This window comes from Sceloporus undulatus, chromosome 1, assembly GCF_019175285.1.
Source record: "Sceloporus undulatus isolate JIND9_A2432 ecotype Alabama chromosome 1, SceUnd_v1.1, whole genome shotgun sequence".
NCBI classification, from domain to species: domain Eukaryota; kingdom Metazoa; phylum Chordata; class Lepidosauria; order Squamata; family Phrynosomatidae; genus Sceloporus; species Sceloporus undulatus.
In genome coordinates, this window is record NC_056522.1 from 176,407,208 (window position 1) to 176,430,576 (window position 23,369).

General features: G+C 38.8%; 1 protein-coding gene and 1 long non-coding RNA gene across 3 annotated transcripts in view; one reads left to right on the forward strand and one right to left on the reverse strand.

The window, feature by feature from the left end:
* MDH1 (malate dehydrogenase 1) overlaps positions 1–7,326 on the forward strand; it is a 27,948-nt gene extending 20,622 nt beyond the window's left edge. For both annotated transcript variants that reach the window (XM_042455250.1, XM_042455242.1), the window contains exons 6-9: positions 3,914–4,090; positions 4,771–4,884; positions 5,525–5,614; positions 6,565–7,326. In XM_042455250.1, the coding sequence (XP_042311184.1) occupies positions 3,914–4,090; positions 4,771–4,884; positions 5,525–5,614; positions 6,565–6,690 (507 nt within the window). In that variant the 3' untranslated portion in view covers positions 6,691–7,326. The remainder of the gene's footprint in view (positions 1–3,913; positions 4,091–4,770; positions 4,885–5,524; positions 5,615–6,564) is intronic.
* A 4,537-nt stretch (positions 7,327–11,863) lies between these two features.
* LOC121914138 lies at positions 11,864–20,826 on the reverse strand. Its single transcript, XR_006101746.1, has 3 exons — positions 20,711–20,826; positions 15,987–16,134; positions 11,864–13,345 (listed from the first exon to the last, which is right to left on the reverse strand). It is a non-coding gene; the product is annotated as an uncharacterized LOC121914138 (long non-coding RNA).
* Between the last annotated feature and the right edge of the window lie 2,543 nt (positions 20,827–23,369).

A 23,369-nucleotide genomic window follows, 5' to 3' on the forward strand; every position in this document is an offset into this window, starting at 1 on the left:
CTGTTTCATGTTCTAAGTGAGGATGAAGGTGACCTGCCTCAATAACAAGAGGTGAAAATTCTTGTCATCACAGTGCAATATGAAAATTCATCACTAGTTTGGACTGTTTCTGTAGTGATTAATAGAGTTGTGATGACCTTTAAACTAGGTATTGGTGCTTAAATTATAGTCCAATTGTAAACTTTTGATTTGGAAGCAAATCCAATTGATTGCAGCCTTTATGTCACACCTGAAGTCAGTGCCTGGTGGAAAACAAGTTATTTGCATTTGAAGAATATGACAGTTGCCCTAAAAACCTATCATGTGGAACTCAATCAAACTATCGGTGTATGTGAACTGGAAAATTAGATACACAAAGACACACATGCACATACAATATATTACATGTTCAGTTTGTAACTGTTCTTGGAAAATGAACATTAATCCTATTCCAACAATCCTAAATCCAAATAAATAAATTGTTTAAAATAATATTGGCTACTGTTAATAAGCAAGTTGCTAGCATCATAGAAGAAAAGTTTGCAAATGTGTTTCATGTACTTGGAATTTCTCACCAAATATAAAACAAGGTTAATTGAGTCAATCATTGCCACCATCCAAGTACTAAAAAAGTTTTCTCTAGCCTTAAAGAAAAAAAATTGAAAGAGGAATTAGATAGGAGATTGCATCTGATGATGTATTAAAGAAATAAAATAAATGATCCATTATTATTATTATTATTATTATTATTATTAAACTTTATTTCTAAAGCGCTGTAATTATGGATCCAATGATCCAAATAATTAATGACATTGTTTTTATAGAATGAAAGCATGGAGCCATGGGGCTGTGTTAAGATCCTAAACCATTAAACACATATATTAATATACTATATTAATATTTTGCATTTTGACTTTCCTGTAAGGGATGAAACCTCTGCAGCTGTTGTAAAAGCCAAGGTATTTTTCTACTTAAGATTCCTATCTGTAACATCATGTTTTACAATTATACTCTTTGGTTTGAAGGGCTGTGACAAAATTTGGTTTATATTGTTCCTCTAAAGTCTTTCACAGGGAGATTCGTCGCTCCAGCTGACTTCTCAGGTGGATGCGACGGTCAGGAGTGCTTGTTATCAGCTTCAGCTGATACGCCAGCTGCGTCCCTACCTGGACCGTAAGGACCTTGAATCTGTCGTACATGCTTTGGTAACCTCTCGATTGGATTTCTGCAATGCGCTCTACATGGGGCAACCCTTGTACCAAACCCGGAAGCTGCAATTGGTGCAGAACATGGCGGCTAGATTGGTCGCTGGTAGCTCCAGGTCGGACCATATAACACCTATTTTAAAAGACCTTCACTGGCTGCCTGTCCGCTTCCGAGCTCAGTACAAGGTGTTGGTTTGGACCTATAAAGCCCTAAATGGCTTGGGCCCAGGGTACTTGGAGGACCGCCTCTCCCCATATAATCCGCCCCGCACACTCAGAACTTCTGGGACTAAATTGTTGGAGGTCCCTAGGTCTAACCTTGTACGGACTTCACAGAGGGCTTTCGCCATCGCTGCCCCTTCACTCTGGAACAAGCTCCCTGTAGAGCTTCGCTCCGCCGCCTCACTAGTTACTTTCAAGAAAAACTTGAAAACGTATCTATTTCGGCTGGCCTTCCCACCTTAGATTGTTTGTTTATTTTCCTGCCCTCTTTTTTCCCTTTCGACCTCGGATCGATGTCAGTTATTCTCTCCTTCTCTTTGCCCTTGACATGTGTATTTTATTGATTTCCTGTTCCTGTTTTTGTTTTTTGCAGTAGTGTTCTTAACTTTTTATATTGAATTTTTATCCTGTTTGTAATGTTTTTAAAATTTTGTAAGCCGCCTTGATCATATTTTGGAAAGGCGGGGTAAAAATAAAATTTATTATTATTATTATTATTATTATTATTATTATTATTATTATTATTTATTCAAATTCCTCATCTCCTTCTCTATCAGAGACTTTGATTTCATCTCTCCAAAGCTACCTGGCAGCCATCTCTTCCTACTTTCAAGACTTGGGCAAACCCTCCTGTTTCTCACATCCCTTGATGAAGATATTTTTCAAAGGATACAAGAACCTGCATCCTCTGGATCTGGGACCTAATCTAGCATAGCAATTAGACCTAATCCTTTCCCAACTCACAGGGAAATCCTTTGAGCCTCTTGTGATATCTGACCTTCAAATCCTCATTTGGAAGTCTGTATTCCTTGTGTCCATAATGTCAGCTTGATGGGCAGGCAGATTCCATACTTGCAGTTTCACTGCCATAAGGTGATCCTCTGCCCTGATACTTTATTTTTATCAAAGATGGTTTCAGCCTTCCATCTGAAGACATCATACTCCCAGCCTTAATGCTGAATCCCTCCACTGACTTTGAAAAGACTATACATTCTCTCGATGTCAGGCATGCTCTAGCATTCTGTGTTGGCAGGATGACCCCTTTCCACTCATCCCATGCCTATTTGTCTGCTATTCTTCCCATAGGAAGAGGCTCCCAGTTCTGACACAGTGTTTTTCAAAATGGGAGTCATCCACTATTTTCCTCTCCTACAACTGGTAAGGAAAGATTCCTCAGCTCAAATCTGCAGCCATTCCACCAGAGTTATGGCTGCATCCTCTGCCTTACTGAGAGGCATCCTGCCATTTGCAGAGCAGCTACTTGGCCATAGTTCTTGGCTTTCGTCTCCTGCTATAGAATTGATGCACAATCCAGGTCTGATGCCGCCTTTGGTAGGACTGTTTTTGACTTATCCGTCAACCTCACCTCTTTGGCTGCTTGTGGCATGATACTAGCTCTGCCTCTGATGAATAGCTTGCTAGTCTCCCATTTGTGTGAGTCATAGTGACCATGAAGAAGGACAACAGGTTGCTTACCTGTAACTAGTTCTTCAAATGGTCATTGTGAACTCTCACAACCCTGCCTATTCTCCCCTCTTGTCCTGGCTGTCCTCGGATCCACAGGTGCTACAACAGCAGCATCCACAGAACTAGGGTTCTGGGTGGGAATGGAGAGATAGGGCTGCCTAGAGGTGGGTGGGGCTACAGCCTCTGTCTATAGCTCTGGAAGGTTCTGAATGAAGCACTGGGCAGGTGCAGATGACCCATTTGTGTGAGTTCACAGATGACCATTTGAAGAACTACAGTTACAAGTAAGCAACCTGTCCTTCACCAACCTTCACTTTACTTATGATTTCCATTTATATGGCCAAACTTTCAATTTATACTTATTTAAAATGCAGAGGTAGCTGGTGTGACAGGTTAATCTCCTTCCTCTCACCCATTTTTTCACTGTTTTGCTTTTCATGCACTCAGTAAGGGAGTCTGGAAACACTTGCTGTTTATCTTGTCTGTGATAAACAGGAACACACAGCTACTATAGGATTGGCTAGAGTATAATCCCATTCTTTTACAATGTAAGATTTACTGTATTGTTTACTATAGATACCTGTGTTTTACCAGCGCTTGTTCATTATCCCAATGCCAGTACTGCTAAATATCATTCAGCTAGACACAGGACGGGGAAGAAGAGGGAGAGAGTGGGCATAAAAAGACTTTGTATAAATGACCTTCTTTGTTGGGAGACCAAGACAGACAGACAGACAGGGGTGGCTTCCGGCCACGCCAGGGGCATGGTGTAGCGTTTACACTAAGGTGGCCCAAAACTGGCCCCAGAAAGAGCGGATGTTCTCTGCCCCTTTTGGGACTGTGGCAGGAGGCGCCCTTGGGGCCATGATGTGTGTTTACCGCAGCCCCGGGGTGATTGGGCTGGGAGAAATTTCTGGTTGCTCCTTTGTGCCCATCTGCGTTGCCCCTCTGTTAACTGAAATATCTCTGTTCGATGAAAAACATGAGAAGTTTAAGTTAGCAATCTGTTATAAGACATTTTCTTCTCTGTATCAAACTAGATTGCCCTGAAAGTGGGTGTGACTGCCAAAGATGTGAAAAACTGCATTATCTGGGGGAATCACTCCTCTACTCAATATCCAGATGTTAACCATGCTAAAGTGAAAGTGCAGGGGAAAGATGTTGGAGTTTATGAAGCTGTGAAAAATGACACTTGGCTGAAGGGTGACTTCATTACTGTAAGTTATATTTTAGAGGTGTCATCTTCTTTGTTCTTGGCATTGTAGCTATATAATAGAAAAGTTATAGAGTGAGAGGTTTTGATGCTAATACTGTGAAGAATAACAGGGAGTGTAGTATATCCCTACATCATTTTTTTAATGTAACATACATAAAAACAAGACTAGAAATTTAGTTGTGTTCCATATAATAATTTGAAGCAAGTGCTTTCTGACCATAATCTCAGTGATACAAAAGTATCAGTACCTTAGTTTTGCCACCTTGCATACAGGACATAAGTTGTACCCCATAACGAACTCAAAATATGTTGAGTAAATGAAGCTACATAACAAGATTGGGACCAATCTAATTAATTATATTTCTTCAATAAAGCTTGATGATAATTAAATCAAATCCAAACTGTTCTTGCCCACTCATAGGAGACAAAAGTGTATTGGGTAGGTGGCAATGTCTCATGGTGGTTTTCCTGTGACTTAGATATATTGTATTCTGACCACCTTTAGCCTGAATTTGGTACCATCATTATTACATAAGATAGTAGAATTCAAGATACAGTGGGAGGATATTAGTCTATAATTAGACAATACAACTAGAATCTGTGTCTTGAGTTTCCTAAAAATACTAAGTAATTATAGCAGTAAAGTACAAATCTAGTAATTTCCATTTTTCAATACTACAGACTGTTCAGCAGCGGGGTGCAGCTGTCATTAAGGCCAGGAAGCTATCAAGTGCTATGTCAGCAGCCAAAGCTATATGTGACCATGTGAGAGACATCTGGTTTGGCACAACAGAGGTAGGTACTGCCATTGCCCTTGAAGACACTGGCCTTGATAATGGTATTGAATATTTAGTGCTCACTTAGTAAACATTGGGCAAACAGCTGATCACTAAATGATAATTCTGTGTATGTTTTAATGACCATCCTGGTGGGATAGTGCCATAAATATGGGGGGGAAAGTGTCATAAATATAAAGATAAAAATGGTTTGATTATTTTATCATAGCAAGATTTTTCACACAGACATACCAAGCCAAGTTCCTATAACCTTTCAGCATAGCATAAATGTATGCCATCATAGTGCTGAATAGTTGCCAAGGCCTTGAAGTCATCTGTTGTGCAACAGTTGATTAGCTCCCCACCCACTTGATCAAAAATGAGAGGGAGGAATGTGTCTGTGCTTGAGGAATGAATCGCTGTGCTAAGGAGTGTACTTGCACAACTCTGAAAAAGCCAAACTGCTTGCAAAAAATATTTTTCTGCTAGTATAGTATTTCTTGCCTAAGAAAACATTGTGGAATCCTAGGAGTTGCCATTAGTCAACAGAAGGCACATACATTTATAGGGCCCCAACAGTATTCCATCCATAGTCTGAATTAATATGTTGAAGAGAGAAGAGGGAGCACCAAGTTAATTACTTGTCTTTATTTTTAAAGGGTGAATTTATTTCCATGGGTGTTATTTCTGATGGAAATCCCTATGGAATCCCTGAAGATCTGATCTATTCGTTTCCTGTTGTTATAAAAGTATGTAAAACATTTTGAACATTCCTTATTAAACATACTATGTAAAGTTGATATTCTCTGTTTTTAATACTGATATTAATGCTTCTAGTGTTCTCCCCATTTAAGTAGGATTCATTGTACAAAGCGAATTGTTGAAGGCAGGATCACATTGTCAGATTATTGTGAACAAAGTGGGAGTGTAGTACAACATGACAGCAAGTCAAATACTATTCCTAAAGCTCTTGGAACTATTAGGTGCAATTTTGATATATACAAACACAGAATGTGATTCAAATCATAGACCTCTATGCAACATGATGGTTTCCCTGTGGCTTAGATATATTTTACAACCATTTAGCCTTCACAGCTTTGTCTCAAGAAGTTCTTAGAGTTGTAATATGAGAGAACAAATAATTTGTTGTTCAGATTTTTGGAAGTTATGGAACATGGAATGGCAAAATAGTTTAAGAAAGTTTATGGTAGTGTTACATCCTCTATCCAATCCAGCCTATTTTCCTCACACTGGGTTTAAACCAAACTACAGTGTGCGCATGTCATGTGCGAGGGGCGCAAGGGGCAGAGTGTCCCATTCACATGAATGAGGCACACCGCCACATGCACAAGCCCCATTCATGCGAATGGGGCTTGAGCATGCGCGAAATTCGGCTTACGCGGGGGGGGGCCGGAATGGATCCCCCACATAAGCCGAGGGCGCGCTGTATAACAAATTGCAAATGTATGGCTAAATCTAGTTGTTAATCCCAGTCAGATTAAAATCAAGGAGATTTACTGTATATACTCAACTATATGTTGACCTCATGTATAAGTGGAGGGTAAGTTTTGGGGCCAAAATTACAGATGGTCTTACTCTGGTTGAGAGTAATAGCTGGATTTTTTGTAGTAGTAAAACACTGCACATTTAAGTTCTGATGAGTGTAAAATTTTAAGTCTTTTTCATGTGTTCTTTATAGGATAAAACATGGAAGCTTGTTGAAGGCCTTCCTATTAATGACTTCTCCCGTGAGAAGATGGATTTGACTGCTAAGGAATTAAGGGAAGAAAAAGAAACTGCTGTTGAGTTTCTATCCAGTGCATGACTAGCTGCTCGACAGGATACAGGAGATGGTTCAACCACCGAAGAGTCTAAAAGCCGTCTCTAAAGTCAGCATCAAATATTACTGTATCAGCTGTTTTTTCCCTTGTGGCAGTCTGTTGGTTACTTGCTTTGTTGATACCTCTGTGCCTGTTATTGAGTGCTCTTAGTAATGAGATAATTGCACAATCAGTTTCAAATATAGTTTGCAGTCTTGACCAAATCTTGATTTATTGTTTGCTTCTTGTATTGCATAGTACATATGCCTACTTTGCCTCTATTACTGAAAGGGTAGAAACCTTTACCTTGACTTACATTAAAAGCAGCTCCACAGTGCTAATGGTGACCTTTATGGAATGGGCTTTAACATTGCATTAGTCAACTACACTATGTAGAGAGACTCACACTCAAAGATGCTACAAGATCTCTCTACATACTGATTTCCACAGACTGACATAGCTATATATTTGAATTAGTCAACTACAGTTAGACTCACCAGCAGCTTTTATGAAAGGATGCAAGGCCTACATGTCTTTGTGTTGCAAAAACCTAAGTAGAAAATACTGAATATGATGAATGTACTTCACTGACTCAAGAAATCTTATTTGAAATTATATTAAATGTTGAGTAAGCACTCCTATTTTCCTGTGGTGGTCTATCTTGTTTTAATCAAAAATATGCAAAATGTCACCCAACATTAATTTTTGTTTTTAAAATAAAGCAAAATTGATTTATTTCAAAGTGATTTGAAGACATACTTAGGAAAGAAGAGTAAGTACAGTCGGACCTTGGTATCTGTGGGGGATCTGTTCCGGATACACACATATCTGCAAATACTAAAAAACACAAACTCAAGTCCCAGTCTCCCTTATGGTGGAGCGAAGTACACACGGCTGCTTGTGTAGCCGCATGCATGCGCCACCATTGGAGACAACAGGGGCTTGCTGTTTGTGGAAGCTTAAATCTGCAGATGCCAGGCCCAAGATATGGAGGGCCCACTGTATTTTCTGAAATACAGAATTCCTGAAATATTACATTTTGATTTCAAGGGAGTTATTATGTAAAATAGTGCTACTTGTTAAATGAAATAACATTCCCATCTTATAGTAATGCAGCAGAAACAAAATAGATAAGAGTATACATACATATTCTGAAGTTGTCATTGAAGTTGAATTTCAGATTCATCAACTGTACTTTTAGTATTCTACTACCAATTAAATAGATGACTCTTGCAACTCAAAAACAACTATAACTGAATGATTTTCAGTACTTTGAACAGGAATTCTTATTGCTGCACTAATGGACCTTTAAGTGGGGAGATGAAATTCACTCTTACACTTAAATTGCTTTGTAAAACCATTTAGTTTGCTTAATAAATGGAATCTGATCTCTGCATACAACCATGGTCTTTTGATCCCTGAGAATCCTTAGTTGAACCTCCAGATGGTGCTAGAAGAAAGGAAGCTTAGGAAAGCAATAAGCAGAACTGTGATGTAAAACTTTAACCTTAAATATATTTCCAAAGCTGAAAATAAGCCAAGCAATCAGAATGCTGGGAACTCCATAGCACTGGGCATTCTTTTATGTCTACTTTGAGGATCCTTTTCCCAGTTTAGAGTGACTGTGAATGCAGAGGGCACATGTTACAAGGATTCAACACACATTCAATATAGACGGTTAGCCAGGACCATTGCAACTCACTGTTTCCTTATGTGGATTTCTCCACACCTGGCTTTCTCTGGTGACTTCATATTGAGGGGGAAGACACATGAAGCCAAGGCACATGAGGCCAAACTATCTAAAAAAATTGCTTGCTGCTAATTATTTGCTCATTGAAGAATCCAATAATTATTTAAAGCAGTTTAAAACTCTCCCCATAAGGATGAAATAGACCTGCACATTACAGGATAGACACAAAATGGAACTCAAAGAGGTGGGCCCTAATTACAATATTTTGTGCCTTTGTTGGTTGTCCAAATAAAGGTACTACCATAATACTGGGTTGAATTTTGTTTCCACTAAGCAAAAGTATATAAATGAATATTTGTATTGCATTTGCATTGTTTATATATCTTGGGCCTTTTGTTGCAGGAACACCACTGTTTAATGAAGTATTGCCAGAACACACAGAGAAGCCTTGTTCTCACAGGTTTGAATAGCTTGAAAAATCAATATCTGGTCATAGATAATCACTTTAACAAGTAACTTGCATACTGAAGTGGAGATGAAAATAAATTTATGAAAACCACTTAATTTGCAATTGGGTACTAGATTAAAAAGACTTAACAAATCAAATGTGACTGAAGAAAATACTGTATTTTATCTTTTATATTAATAGTTATACCATGCTTTTAAATGATTGCAAGCTGCCTTAAATTCTGTTTTGGTTGAAAGATGGAATATAAATAAAAGAAGAATAGGCAGCTGTGTTCACCAAAAAACAAAATGCAAACTCCATACTTGGGCAACCAGCAAAGGTACAAAATACTGCAAGCTGTCAGGTCACCAGCCCCTTTAATTAAGCAAAGTGCTATAAATTGTGTGAAGAGGAAGAGGAGAGACCAAAAATGCTATCATTTACAATTGTTTTGAAGTTGGAAGAGGTGTGAGCAGATGGGGGAAAATATTTTTACTACCATAGCATCCCAAAAATTGGTGGTTCCCACAATTCTTGACTAGTGACTGTGCTAGTTGGGAATTGTAATCCAAATCATCCAGAGAGCATGTTTTCTAGCTCTGATATAAATGATGACTATTAAAAGAAGAGTTGTATAAACATTTGCTAATTCTATAGCTGCACCACTAGTTCTCCCTCTTGTTGAATGCCCTGTGTGTAAATATGAGTGTGACAGACAACTCAGATAACAAAGTTCCTGGGCATTACTTTTCAATAAAACATTTGGTAACTAGCAGAAATAAGATGGAATGAATAGGGATATATTCCTACAACACACACAAAGGGGGGGGGGGGTAGTTCAGCAACTTTTTATTCAAAAATAACTATGCAAGTGTGAAATGAAACAACCAGGTCAGATGAGCCTTGCATACGTGATCAAAAATGTGAATCCTCACAATTTGAAAGCATCTTCCAAAATGCATTCAGCCATGATTGTTTCCCTTTCATTAGCCTCCACTTATGATTTCCATTTCAGTGATCAATTTATTGACCTATGCTTCTTTAACACAAATGGTGAAGCTGGTGAAGAAGACTTATATGATTTCCCCTTTTCTCTCTGTTTTGGTGTTTAGCATGTTCCATAAGGGATTTTGGAGACAGCTGCTGTTTACCTTGGCTTTGTAGGCAGGCACACATGGCTACAGTAGAATCAGCTAAAGCAGAATCCCATTATTACCCCGTACAAGCTTTCATTGCACTGTTTACTGCAGGCACACTGCTGCAGTCTAACACCCATCTTCACCATTCTTCCAGTGCTAATGCTTCTAAAAACCTCTGACAGAGGACAAGGAGGAAAAGGGGCTCTGGGCGGATGTAAAAAGACTATAAAAAGGAGCACCTTTGTCAGAGGCTTTGTTAACTGAGCTACGCTGTAAACTATAATAATCTGATTAGCTATATAAATCAAAAGAAGTTCTTGCTTTGGGCAGAATTGGTACAGATGCAATACCTAGGGCTCTAGTGAAAACAGATTTGTTTCTTAGATACAGGTTTTGTTGTGACTGAAGTCTGTGCTCTGACCTCTTATGCAAAGTGTTCTCTAAATATGTCCAAGGGTTACGTGCTTCATTGCTTTATGGGCTGCGTTTATGATTATGTAGGAACAGTCATACCCAAACCAAAAGGAAAACTCCATGAACGGGCTGATCTTGCATAACAAACAATTTCCGATGACTACAGTTCATCAGAAGGTATAGTATCCCTTTTCTTAACACCATACAGTACAGTCTGAATCTTGGTGCATGTGACCAAGCACCCTGAAGAGGTGACCTTCAAAGCCCATGTTTCACACTTGGTGAAATCTCTCTGCCTTCTAGAGCTACTGTAAGTCTGGTGGAGACAGGGCGCTCTAGCCCAAGACAATTTGTTCCACAGCTGAACATGTGAAACATGTGCAACCTCCTACTCTGGGGAAGGGTAAAATGTAATGGAATATTTTAAAAGCACAGACAAGTTTCTGATGGGCAATGCCAGGAAGAATGAGGATGGCTATGCAAAAACTCCCCCCTCCTCCCATTGCTTGTAAATGAAAAACTTTGGTTGCTGGAAAGGAATCAGGAAATCTCTAACATTCTTTAATAATAATACTTACACACACACACATACACTAAAATATTGGCCTCCTGTGAGGGTTGCTACTTCACGATTTGAGAACTAAGGTACTACTACTAAGGAGTTTTGTGCCCTCCATGTGTTATTGCTGTAAAAAAGATTCCTCTTCTCTGAGAAAGACACTGAAGGGGGTTGAAAGATCTTACCACCAACACTGGGAATGCTGACCTACACAGTGAAGCATTAAATATGTATGAGTAAACTTACTTATTTTTATTTATTTGTTGCTGTTCCTGACTTAGGGTGATGTAAAGTGAATTTATCATGGGGTTTTCTTGGCAAAATTTGTTCAGAGGGGGTTTGCCTTTGTCTTCCTCTGAGGCTGAGAGAGTGTGACTTGAGTGTCACCCAGCAAGTTTCCATTACCGAGAAGGGATTCGAACATTGGTTTCCAGAACTAGTCCAACGCTCAAACCACAACACCGCACTGTCTCTATTAAATTCATTTATTTATTGCCTCTTGATTCCTGAGGCAGAACACACTTGATTTTTTAAAAAGCATTTTAAAAACATTAAACAAATAGTTAAAAACAAAAATAATCCAAACTCATCTTTAAAAACAACTCTAAAACCAGACAAACCATTTTAAAAAGCAGCAGAAGCAGACACACTACATTTTAAGAGAGAAAGCCCATGCAAAAAACCAAAATCATTGTTGCTTATCAAAAATTCAGAAGAGAGGGAACCAGTTTGGCATCCCTCAGTAACAAGTTCCACAGTAAGAGAAAGCTATGGAGAAAGCCCTATCATATGTCCCCACCAACCTAAGCTCACAGAGCGGTGGGATATATAATAGGGCCTCAGCAGGTGAACCTAGTTGTCAGGCAGGCTCATATGGGAAGAAGTAGGCTTTCAGATAGCTTGGCACCAAGATTTCCTGTATAGGCCTCTACATGCACAGTCTGAAATTAGGATTGTACAGCATTACAGATGTTTAGAAATCTATATGCAAGTTGCTCTTCTGTAGACAGTTACACATGGACATTAGGGAAGGCGCACATAGGATGGAGGTGCTGCATCAATGGGGCCCTGTAGCCCCTTCAACACACGAAACACTACATTTATTAAATTTATACCAGCCTTTGCCAAAAAGGGCACTCAAGGTAACTAACAATAAAATGCAGCTTCAAAACAGGCTAATTCAAGAAAACACCAAATAAGATACAACCCTTGTCATTAGGGCTATTTTTAAAAAACCGTATTATGTGAGTTGTGAAGTATTTTCTGATCATGATCAGAATTTAAATCTATTCTGAGGTATACAGATGCCCCATCCTTCCCACCAAAGGAAAAATAATAACTAATAAAAATACAGATTAAAATAGTTAAAAAGCCGAGTTGAGAAGAGATGATTTAGGGTAGGGAGGATAATTGGTATCAAAGTAAAGGAGGTCAGTCTGGGAAGGCCTGCCAGAAGAGATCTATCTTGACAGCCTTTTTGAAAGTGTCTAGAGTAGTAATGTGACAGATCTCACAGTAAAGTGAACAAAAAAACCCAAAACATTTTTTTTCAGTCCAAGGATAGGACAACAGATAAAAAAAATTAAGCTAGACTTGGTTGCAAGAAATCCCAAAGCTGGCTCTGATGTGTGTTGAAGGCTGGTATAAATGCACTGCCCATTTATCTGAAAAAGGTGAAACTGGAGTTTAAAAAAGTGGAAGGAAGCAAAAGACCATATGCACAAGAGATCGCACAAGGTCCTGCGGGAAGCATGAGAACTGCTATAGAAGCCACCTATGTAATAGCATTCTTTGAACACCATACTTTCCTTCTCTAGAATGATATGAAACAATATCTGCTGATGAGTCATTCCCATGTGTCTTCCTCATTATAGCTAAACATTATAAAAAGGAAGAAGGAAGGAGGAGCAAAAGGGAAAAAAGAAAAGAAATATACCTTATAAAACTGGTTTTTATTTTCCCATGAGCTTTTGCAGATCTAAATTTCTTCAGATGCAGAGTGGTATTAAGACCTCAGCCATAAAGCATATGTACACAGTTTGGGGAGTGCAATAGAAGTGGGATAGTAGAGAGTGATCATAAATGTTCAGGTATACCGTATAAGGCATATTTACACAGCTGTGGGAGTGGTATGGAATGTAATAGGATCCAGAAAGATGCAAACCATGTCCTTTGCCTTAAATTTCCAAAGTGCTATGTACTATCATAAAGGCCTTTTAGATCTTGACAGTTGTCCCAGTGTGATAGGTCCAGATGACTATCAGAAGTTGCATGAGCATCTTGCCTGCCATGAGTTTTAAGTGTTAATACAGTGTGAGAGGTAACCATGGTTAATAGGTGATGGCAGACTGAAGGAATATGATGCAGTGGGTCATTTGCTGCTGGAGATTGTTGATCACATTCCTTTGTGCTGAAAAAACATAGAGAAAGGAGTTACACCAGGCTCAAGACTTTGTTGTTGTAGTGTGCCCTCAAGTCATTTTTCTGACTTATGGAAAAGCAGTCAGGGAATTTTCTGGAGCTGAGAGTGTGTGATTTTCCTAAAGTCACCCAGTGGGTTTCCATGGCTGAGCAAGGAATGAACCCTGAGCAAGGAATGAACCTAGCAACACCATGCTGGCTCTCTGGTTTGAAATTACCCAAGGTCAATTCCCTGGGAACACAGGCAAAAGAAATAAGGAGGGGATGTTGTGGGAACAAAGATGCTAATGATTTGGAAATTATACGTGATTTAATTAGACTTTGCCTACACTTGCTGTTCAGTTCTGACAACAAACGTCTTTGGTGTAGATCACTGGTTACTAAATGAAGATTTTCTGAATTTTATTACTGAAGTCTGGATTTCTGAATTAGGGGAATTGTGGGACTTGAAAATGATACACTGCTACATCTGCAGCAAAACCATTTTTGATCCAGCTTTCTTGGCTGTCTTGACAACTGGATCAGGTCTGATTCGGCCTGATCCAGTTGTCTAGACAGCAAACATGGCACCACCTTCCTTACTCTGTTCTGAGAAGCATAGTGGAAAGAATGGATCCTCTTCAGAGCTGCCACTGCCAGTGCCTCACTGGCCAAGCAGCTCCCCATGAGAGCCTGGCTGTTACCATCACTTCTGCTATGGTCAGAATGGGGTATCCATGCAATCAACAAGAATGGACTAGAACACATACACCCCACTGATCACATGGTGGAATTAAATCTGTTGTGAAACTGAATTGTTGTACACATGGGCCAGCCAGGAAGGCCTCACTTCGGCCCCACTGGCCTGTCCCTCTTGGTGCTGCCACATCAACTGGAATAGGGAACATGCTTGATTTAATGACTTTAACAGATTATTGAGCTAGGCTAGAACTAACAAAATGAATTTCAACAGGATGAAATGTAAAATACTATACTAAGGCAGAAAAAATGAAACGCACAAATATAGGATGAGTGACACTTGGCTTGACAACAGTATACGCGAAAGGGATCTAGGAGTCTCAGGAGTTTATCACATTGGCTTTGCTCCCACAATAGACATGGGATGTAACTTTAAGAAAGTTACATCTCGCATCTATTGTGGGAGCAAAGCCAATGTGATAAACTCCTTAGACCACAAGCTAAACTTGAGTCTTTTAAATTTTTTAAAATATTTTATTGATATTTAACAATAGTGCAATTTTAGTATTACAATAATTCACCCCCTTTATTACAAATAATAAAAAATCAGCCCACCCCTTTACCATCCCTCCCCTAATTCATAGTACCTAATAGAAATACCACATCGTTGAAACTCGTACATCTACACTCTCCATTCTAGTTCTTTACATGTTATTCATCTAATTATTGATCCAAAATTTAACTTGGTCATTGAGTGGTTTAAATTTGCCAGTATTTTAACACATAAAAGTAATAAATGACTTCAATACAATATAAAAAAAGTATTCTTTTATATATCTTTATGCTAGCCTTAATTTGTAGGTTAAATTCTCTGATAGGGCTATAGTCCATAATGTAGCCATTAATTGACAAATTGTCTAATTTGCTTCATGTTTTGACAATTTTTAGTCTTGTAGCACAGGTATTTATGTGGTAAATCCTTATTCTCCCTTTCAAATAAATATATTATTAGTAATGCTTCTCTAAAATACTGCCCCGACATATCCACAAAAGGAACTTCTCCCATAATCTTTGCATCTTTGGGTACATTGGCCACATGTGGCTCCAATCTCCTATTTCTCCACAGCCTCCACCACACTTGGCATCCACTGGGGTTTGGTATGAGGACCCCTGTGGATACCAAAATCTGTGGATGCTCAAATCCCAATATAGACAATGGCATAGTAAAATCGTGTCTTTTATTTTAAAATGGCAAAATAAAAGTTTGCTTTTGGGATTTTTTTGTGGGGAGAGGAATATTTTCAAGTCATGGATGGTGGAATCCATGGATGCAGACTCCATGGATACAGAGAGCTGACAGTATTAATCCTATGTAATTTAAGTGGGTAATATTACTATTTGTGTTTAATTTTCAATTAATTTTCTCTCATTTGTGCCAATATTGGTGTATAATTTGGAGTTCTCCAAACTGAATTCCATTGCTTATTTTTTATTTTTATCCCAAAACCTGACTCTCATATTTCAATTTTTTTTACATGCCAAATTTAGCTTCTTGAATTACCTGATATATCTTTCAAGTTTGTTCTTTATTTTGATTCAAACTATCATTACACAGATTCAAATAATGTTAATGCTCTCAAGGAGCCTTTTTTCCTAATTATATTTTGTCTAAAATGTATTGATTTGCCTTAATTGCCATCAAGATGGATTTATTGGATTCGGTCTAATTGAATGGGATTTCCCTTAAAAATAAATCATTTATTGAATAAATCCCTTTCTCTTTCCACCCTATAAAAAGGTTATATTTATCTTCATGTTTGAAGAATTGGTGTTCTAAAAACATGAGTCAACAGTTTGACGCAGCAGCTGAAAAAGGCTTCACAAATGGGAATGTAGTGTCTAGATCGAGGGAAGTAATAGTACCACTTTCTTCTGCTTTGATCAGATCTTACCTGGAATACTTTGTCCAGTTCTGGAACCCACTATTCAAGAACGATATTAACCATTTGGAATGGTGTCCAGAGAAGAATGACCAAAATGGTGAAAGGTCCAGAAACCATGTCCTATGAGGAGTGGCTTAGGGAGCTGGATATGTTTAGCCTGGGGAAGAGAAGGTTAAGAGGTTATATGATAAACATGTTTAAATATTTGAAGGGGTGTCATATTGAGGAGGGAGCAAACTTGTTTCTGTTGCTCCAGAGAATCAGACACAAACTATAGGAAAAGGGATTCCACCTTAACATTAGGAGGAACTTCCTAAGAGCAGTTTGACAGTGGAAGACTGGTGGAGTCTCCTTCTTTGGAGTTCTTTAAACAGAGGCTGGATGGCCATCTGTCAATGGGGATGCTTTGATTGAGAGTTCCTGCATGGCAGGGAGTTGGACTGATGGCCCTTGAGGTCTCTTACGACTTTATGATTCTATCATTCTATACTTTGATTCCAGTGACCAAATTCTGCTTACTGATTACGATCAAGTCCAGGATTGACGCTCCTCTTGTTTCTTCCTCCACCTTTTGAAAGAGGAAATTATCTGCAAGGCACATCAGGAGTTTGTTGGTACAAAAGCAGATATCAGGATAATTGAAGTACCCATAGCTACCAGTTCTTCCTTTTTGTAAGTTTCGGAGATTTGTTTCAGAAATGTATCATCACCACCTCTTCTTGGTTTGGTGACCTGTAATAAACTCCTACCACAGTGCTGTTTTTATTTCTTTACCCATTTATGTTTTACCAAAATGCTTTCCACTGGTCCAGTTGGATGGATGTCTGTACAAGTGAATTTGTTTTTGATATGTAATGCTACTCCACCTCCTTTTCTTCTCTACCTGTTTTTTTTAATAGATTATATCCCTCAATTGTTATATTTCAAGTCATCCCACCAAGTCTCTGTTATACCTATCAAATCATAATTATCTTTCTGCACTAGGACATCAAGCTTGTCTTGTGTGTTTCCCAAACTCTCTACATTGGTGTATAGACATCTGAAGTACTGTGAAGTCAAAGGCTTTCACGGCTAGAGTCCATAATTTTTTTGGGGGGGGGGGGGGGTCGGGCTATGTGGCCATGTTCTGGAAGAATTTATTCCTGATGTTTTGCCAGCATCTATAGCTGGCATCTTCAGAGAACACTGGCATGGGAGTCAGTGGGGAATATATAGTGTGACCCTTGGTTGAGAGGAAGTTATTTATGTGATAATCTCCATGTAGGTCTGTGGTTACATCTGAAGTACTGTTTGATCTTACCTTTATTCTACCTGAGTTTTACTGTGGCTCCCATTTTCTCCCTCAGCTTCTTTCCAGAACTCATATCCTTGTGTTTAGAGCTTGCTATTGGTTAGATGCTTAAGCTATATATCCAGCCAATAGGCTTTCATTTAAGAAGTGAAGACAACGGTTCCAGAAGCCAAACCTCTCCTTTTTAAAAGCCAAAAGAAATCTTGCCTCCATTTCAACTCAATAGAGATTTTGAAAACATATACCACTTCATTGAAAATGGTAGTGCCTGAAATGCATTGTTTTTAGACACAAATTAAAGGTATAAAAGGATGGCACCAGGTGGAGCCACTGAGCAATAGCATCCATTTTTTGTGGGAAATATTTTTCAGAGACTAATTTTCTATTCTACTTGTAGTTTTACTTTGCTTGTCATTCCAGATAATAACTCCCTTATTCTTTGAAACAGTTTATAAAATTATCTTTTAAAATCAGAATGAGAAAGTCTGTCAAATTTTTGCAGGGCTGTATAACTAGGGCCTCATTCCCATTATAGAATAAACTGGTTTTTGAGTCAAATCGATGAAGCAATTTAGCACTGAATAGACATTCACACTATTTGAGCAGCGACCGTTTCAATTTAATCCACTTTGCATTCACATTCATCAATGAATTGAAACATCGTGAATCGATTCAACATGGAGTTGCATCACAGGGCTGACTGTGCCACAGGGAACCGATTCAGATCTGCAGCTGTGTCTTTTGCAATGAAGTTATAGGAATATAGGAGTAAAATACAAATCCTACCCTGGCTGTTTCTATCTGAAAAACCTTAGCATGAGAGTGTTAAAGAGCGATTGATTCAGATTGACTCCAAACCCTACTTCATGGAGCATATTCTCCAAAGTAAAGAACCTTCTATGGGGGCTTATTTATTTTATTTATTTAGATTCTGGATGGTAGCCAGAGCACACTTACAAGGGAGTGAGACACACACACACTTCTTTGACTCTTTACTTCTAAGTAAACTGTGCATTGTGACATGTCCATGACTGACAAATTTTCTTTGACATACGCTTTTGTGAACTGCAGCCTAATTCATCAGATGCAGGTGGAATGAAGTCCAGGATTGTGTCAATTAAAATGTGTGCACCCTGACCCAGCTTCACTCTTTGAACTTGTGGCACTACTACTCACTGAAGGACAAAAGGGAGTATTTTTGGTTTGTTTTTTCCCTCCCCTTCTCTTCCTCAGTTTTGTGGAGGACAGGTGCTACTTTCTCTTCGATCAAATTTTCTGTGGGAACTATACTTTTGGGGAAGTGGCTGAAGTCTATGGTTGGCTTCTTCAAGGCAGAATAGGAAAGTAGAGCAACGGTGGGGTCATTTCCTTAGATCCCCAACCAGAGAGGGGATTTGAGTTGGTCCTTTCCAGAAGAGGAGGGGGAAACGGATTCCTCGAAAGCAAAGAAAAGAAGATAAAGCTCATCACTTTTTCTGAATGTAGAGGAACAAGTAGAGAAAGGGGAGATATCTAGCCAACCTGGAGCTCCCCATGCCCTCTCTCTCCTTCCCCCCCTATGGAAAACAGAGTGATGGATAGATAAGCTGAAGCAGCCCCACTTTTGCCTCCCTTCTCAGTCAAAGCACCAACAAAGTATATCCAAAAGTATGCAAGGGAAGTTTTTACTCCAAGAAGAGTTACATCAGGCGAGTAAGGACTCACACAGCTTATACATCATGACAATTTGGGAGGGAAGGGGCGAGCATGATTAACAGTGGCACTTTGAGGGAAGTGAAACAGTTGAAAGGGCACATGAAAGTCATGTGTTGCAAAAACAAAGGGAACTTTTTAGAGATGCAATGTCAATAGTTACTTCAATTTAAAAGAATTTTTAAAAAGCTTGGGGGAAAATTGCAGGAGGATTGTCAACTACAGGAAGTATACATACTTTTTTTTAAAAAAAAATCAATACCATAAACATTTGACAAAGCTATAAAAGACTCAAGAACCACAGCCACTCAACAACATAACAAAAATGCAACATGATTTTCAACTACAGTATATTTCCATGTGTGGATTTGCACAGAGATGCAATATAACAGAAACTGGTTCTTCGACTTAGTAACAGAGATGACCACTGCCTCCTACAGTCGGTTATGACTAGACATTCATGTCAAGGGACTACCTTTACCTTTCATATACTGTATTTGATAATTAAAACTGAAGATGCCACATATTGCATTTGGGATTCTGGCTCCTGCATGCAAAACACATGCTCTATTACTGTGTGTGTTTTTTTATAGACCACACTTCTTCATTGGGGGTGGGGAGGCAGAAAAAACACACAGTCAGTTGTTCAGAAAAAATGCTCTACATATGCTCATAGATAGATTCTCCAAAAGTTAAAGTTAAGGAATTTCCACGCTTGATTATTTGCACTTATCAACTTTTTACAGTATTTGTGGTGGATCAGTGCCCTCTAAAATAAACCACTTCTCATTCACCTTTAACAAGCAAGGCATCTGAAGAATGGAATAATATATGTGTTGGTGAGGAAAAGAAAAGAACAGCGCAAAAGAGTTTGTAAGGTCTTTCCATGCTTTGGGATGGGCAGTTCCAGAAGTGGTGGACTCCTACCATTCCAAGTAACAATTACATTATGGACTATGTAAGTCACATGGGGGAAATTACAGGCTGAAGGAAAGGAAACTTTTGTTACCCAAAATCCCAGGGTTTCAGAGGGTGCCCAAAAGCAATGTTTAATAGGGAGGATTTTATTAGCTCAAGTTAAGCTAATTAAAAGCAGGGATCAATCCTGTGTATTCTGGTCCAGAGAAACAGAACTCCAGAATGCAAGGTCCAGATGTTGTTTTATTTATACCAGAAAAAGGGAAATCAGCTTTCACCCAAAAACACACACTCACACATACATACAAGAGCTAGCAATATGAAAGGTGGTAGCAGTGATTTGAAGAATTGCAGAGGGTGATACTGTACCTGATTCATAGAATCATAGAATCGTAGAGTTAGAAGAGACCACAGGGGCCATCCAGTCCAACCCCCTGCCGTGCAGGAACTCTCAATCAAAGCATCCCCATTGACAGATGGCCATCCAGCCTCTGTTTAAAGACCTCCAAAGAAGGAGACTCCACTACACTCCGAGGGAGCGTGTTCCACTGTCGAACAGCCCTTACTGTCAGGAAGTTCCTCCTAATGTTGAGGTGGAATCTCTTTTCCTGGAGCTTGTATCCATTGTTCTGGGTCCTCATCTCTGGAGCAGCAGAAAACAAGCTTGCTCCCTCCTCAATATGACATCCCTTCAAATATTTAAACAGAGCTATCATATCACCTCTTAACCTTCTTTTCTCCAGGCTAAACATCCCCAGCTTCCTAAGTCAATTCCAGAAACAGAGGTTCCAGTCGGGGGGTTCTGGGAGAGGAAAGTGGCTCAGTACACTACCTGTGGATCTGAGTTGGCCAGCAGTTGCTGAAGAGTCAGGTATCTGTCTGATCTCAAAACAAGACCAAATTGGTAGTGACTGAGCAAGTACCCTTATTGGACAAAACATATCCTGGGGCAGTTTTGGGATTAAAGTGAAATTCCCCAGAGGAATTTCTGGCTGTACAATCAGTGCAAATATAGTAGAGAACTGGCAGTACAATCAGTGCAAATATCTCTGGAAAATGGAGTGTCGCTTTCAGAGGGAAGTGTACTTGGGTTTCTGTTCATTTGTAAGCCCAAGGTCTATAACCCTCCATCACTCCTATCAATGAGGGGATTATGCAGATTTCAATCTTAATTGAGCTATCCTTGGTTGTGCTCTTGAGCTTTTCCCCCAAGCTGAGCCACCAGGATCTCCACATATGGTTCTTATATGATATGGCTATTTTCCTGCACTGAAGGTGCCCTTTTGACTACATGCCTAAAACATCCTTTTTGATATCAAACTGACATGAAAAAGAGGGGTGGATGAAGAGAGGCTACATCTTGGGGTAACAATCTAAAATGCCAAGACAACTCCTTTCAAAGGGGACAATACAAAAAAAAAAAATGTGCTCTTTGAAATTCAAGAGTGACAACCTCTACGCCATTATTTATAGAGCCCACGGTCAGGTCAAAACTAATGCTTTAAGCAAAGACTTAATTAACAACAACCAAGTTAATTAAACTATTTGAACTATTAGGGTTTATGACAGTGAATTGATTTCCCAGTTTGTAACATTTAATATTCCCCAATTAATCTTCAAATCTAACTTTTCAAAGTCTACTTTTATCTACTCTTATCTACCTTTATCGCAGAACTCCAAGGTCCTTTGTATAATTTCTTGGGGTTTTTTCAAAGCTGTAAAGTCTTTGTGATCACATGGGAAACTGTAGCGGGCAGTGACTCTGTGGTGACCTAGAAAAAGTAGGAAAGTTTCTGGCAAAAGAGTAGAACTTCATGAAATAAAACTAAAATGTTGTCTGTTGATACTGCGGTAACATGGACGAATAGCAAATACAGGCCACAGATGGCAAACAAGTAGATGCACAAAGCAGCAAACACCTTTTAAAATGTGAAGATAAGCAGACACAGCTCAAACATTAACAGTGAGTCAATATTTCAACTCAGTATCATTAAAATTAAATAGGTGTAGTTGAAAAATCAAATCTAAAGAAGAAGAAACCTGGACAGCTTAAAAGCAGGGAGGACTGGGGGAAACAGTTTATTGTCACATTCAGCTAAATGCTAACCTACTCTCTGTTGAATAGGTAGGAAGTGTTGGAAGAAACATCTACCTGTTAATATGTTTTATTTTGGCTTACTGTTGTTGTTATGTGCCTTCAAGTCATTTCCGATTTATGGCAATCCTAGAGTAAATCTATCATGGGGTTTTCTGGGGATGAGGATATGTCATGTCCATGGCTGAGCAGAGAATCGAACCCTGGTCTCCAGAGCTGTAGTCCAACGCAGAAACCACTACACCATGTTGGCTCTCTATTCTGGCTCAACTACCTATAATTATTTTCCCTTCTTGGTAGCCGAGTGCTAAATATCATTACTCAGAAACATTTCCTACTGAGTTCAGTAAATAAACGTGGATCAAAATGTAATGTTCTGAATCCTATTAGTAGTCCCAACTAAAGTAGACCCAGTTTATCAGCAGTTAAATGATATGCCATCACTTATACCATACCATACCATACCATAACCTTTATTAGGCATCTCAAATAAAAAACATCATACAAGTTAAAATTTTAAACTAAAATCATTAACATAAATACTTTAAAATTCCGTCCGTGTAACATGTAATTCTATGGACTACAGTTGTTCAATTTATACCAGATTTTTGTTGCCTCCATTAGAAAATTTGCCATCACTCGTGTAATCTGCTCATTGCAATCCTCCAATAAATGCACTAAAGTTATATCCATTACACAGTAGTTCATTTCCATTAGTTTCTTTATCAAATTCTTTCTCGGTTTTTGATATATGTAAATCCCACTGATTGAGTGAGCCTATTCTAGTTGGAGGTATCAACAGGATTCAGTCTTATGTTACAATTCAATATCTTTTTAATGGCAAAGAAAATTGGTTTAAATTTAACTATTAGAACTAAATATATGGATGCAGATTTTAAAAATCAATTAAAGTTATGGATTCGACTTCCTTGCAGTTTATTGTTTTTCTTTTGGATTTTTGTTGTTGTCGATACAATTTAATAGTTGTCTTTCGGGGATGCTTTAGACAGAACATTTCAATCTAGGACAAGCACGATGCTCTGATTTACATGTGTGCTGATGGAACAACATCTCTGTGTCACACTTGACGATCAGTAGGTGAATGAGTAGATCAAGTTTAATCAAAATCATTCTGGTGAGGTGGCATCAGGGGATATGAATGTTCTTCTCTGGAGTCATGTGCCATGTCTGTGAGGCTATATTTGCATCTGCTAGGCTGCAGTCCTCACACCTACCTGAAAGTAAATCTCAATGAACTCAGAGTCATTAATCTACCCTAATGTGATCTGGAGTTGCCGTTCTCCATAGTTTCAGTTCATATTTAGGGAGGCACTGTCATAAACCTAGTTCTGCCAAATCTCTCCTCTCCCAATAGTTTTTGAAACTGCTGACTTCC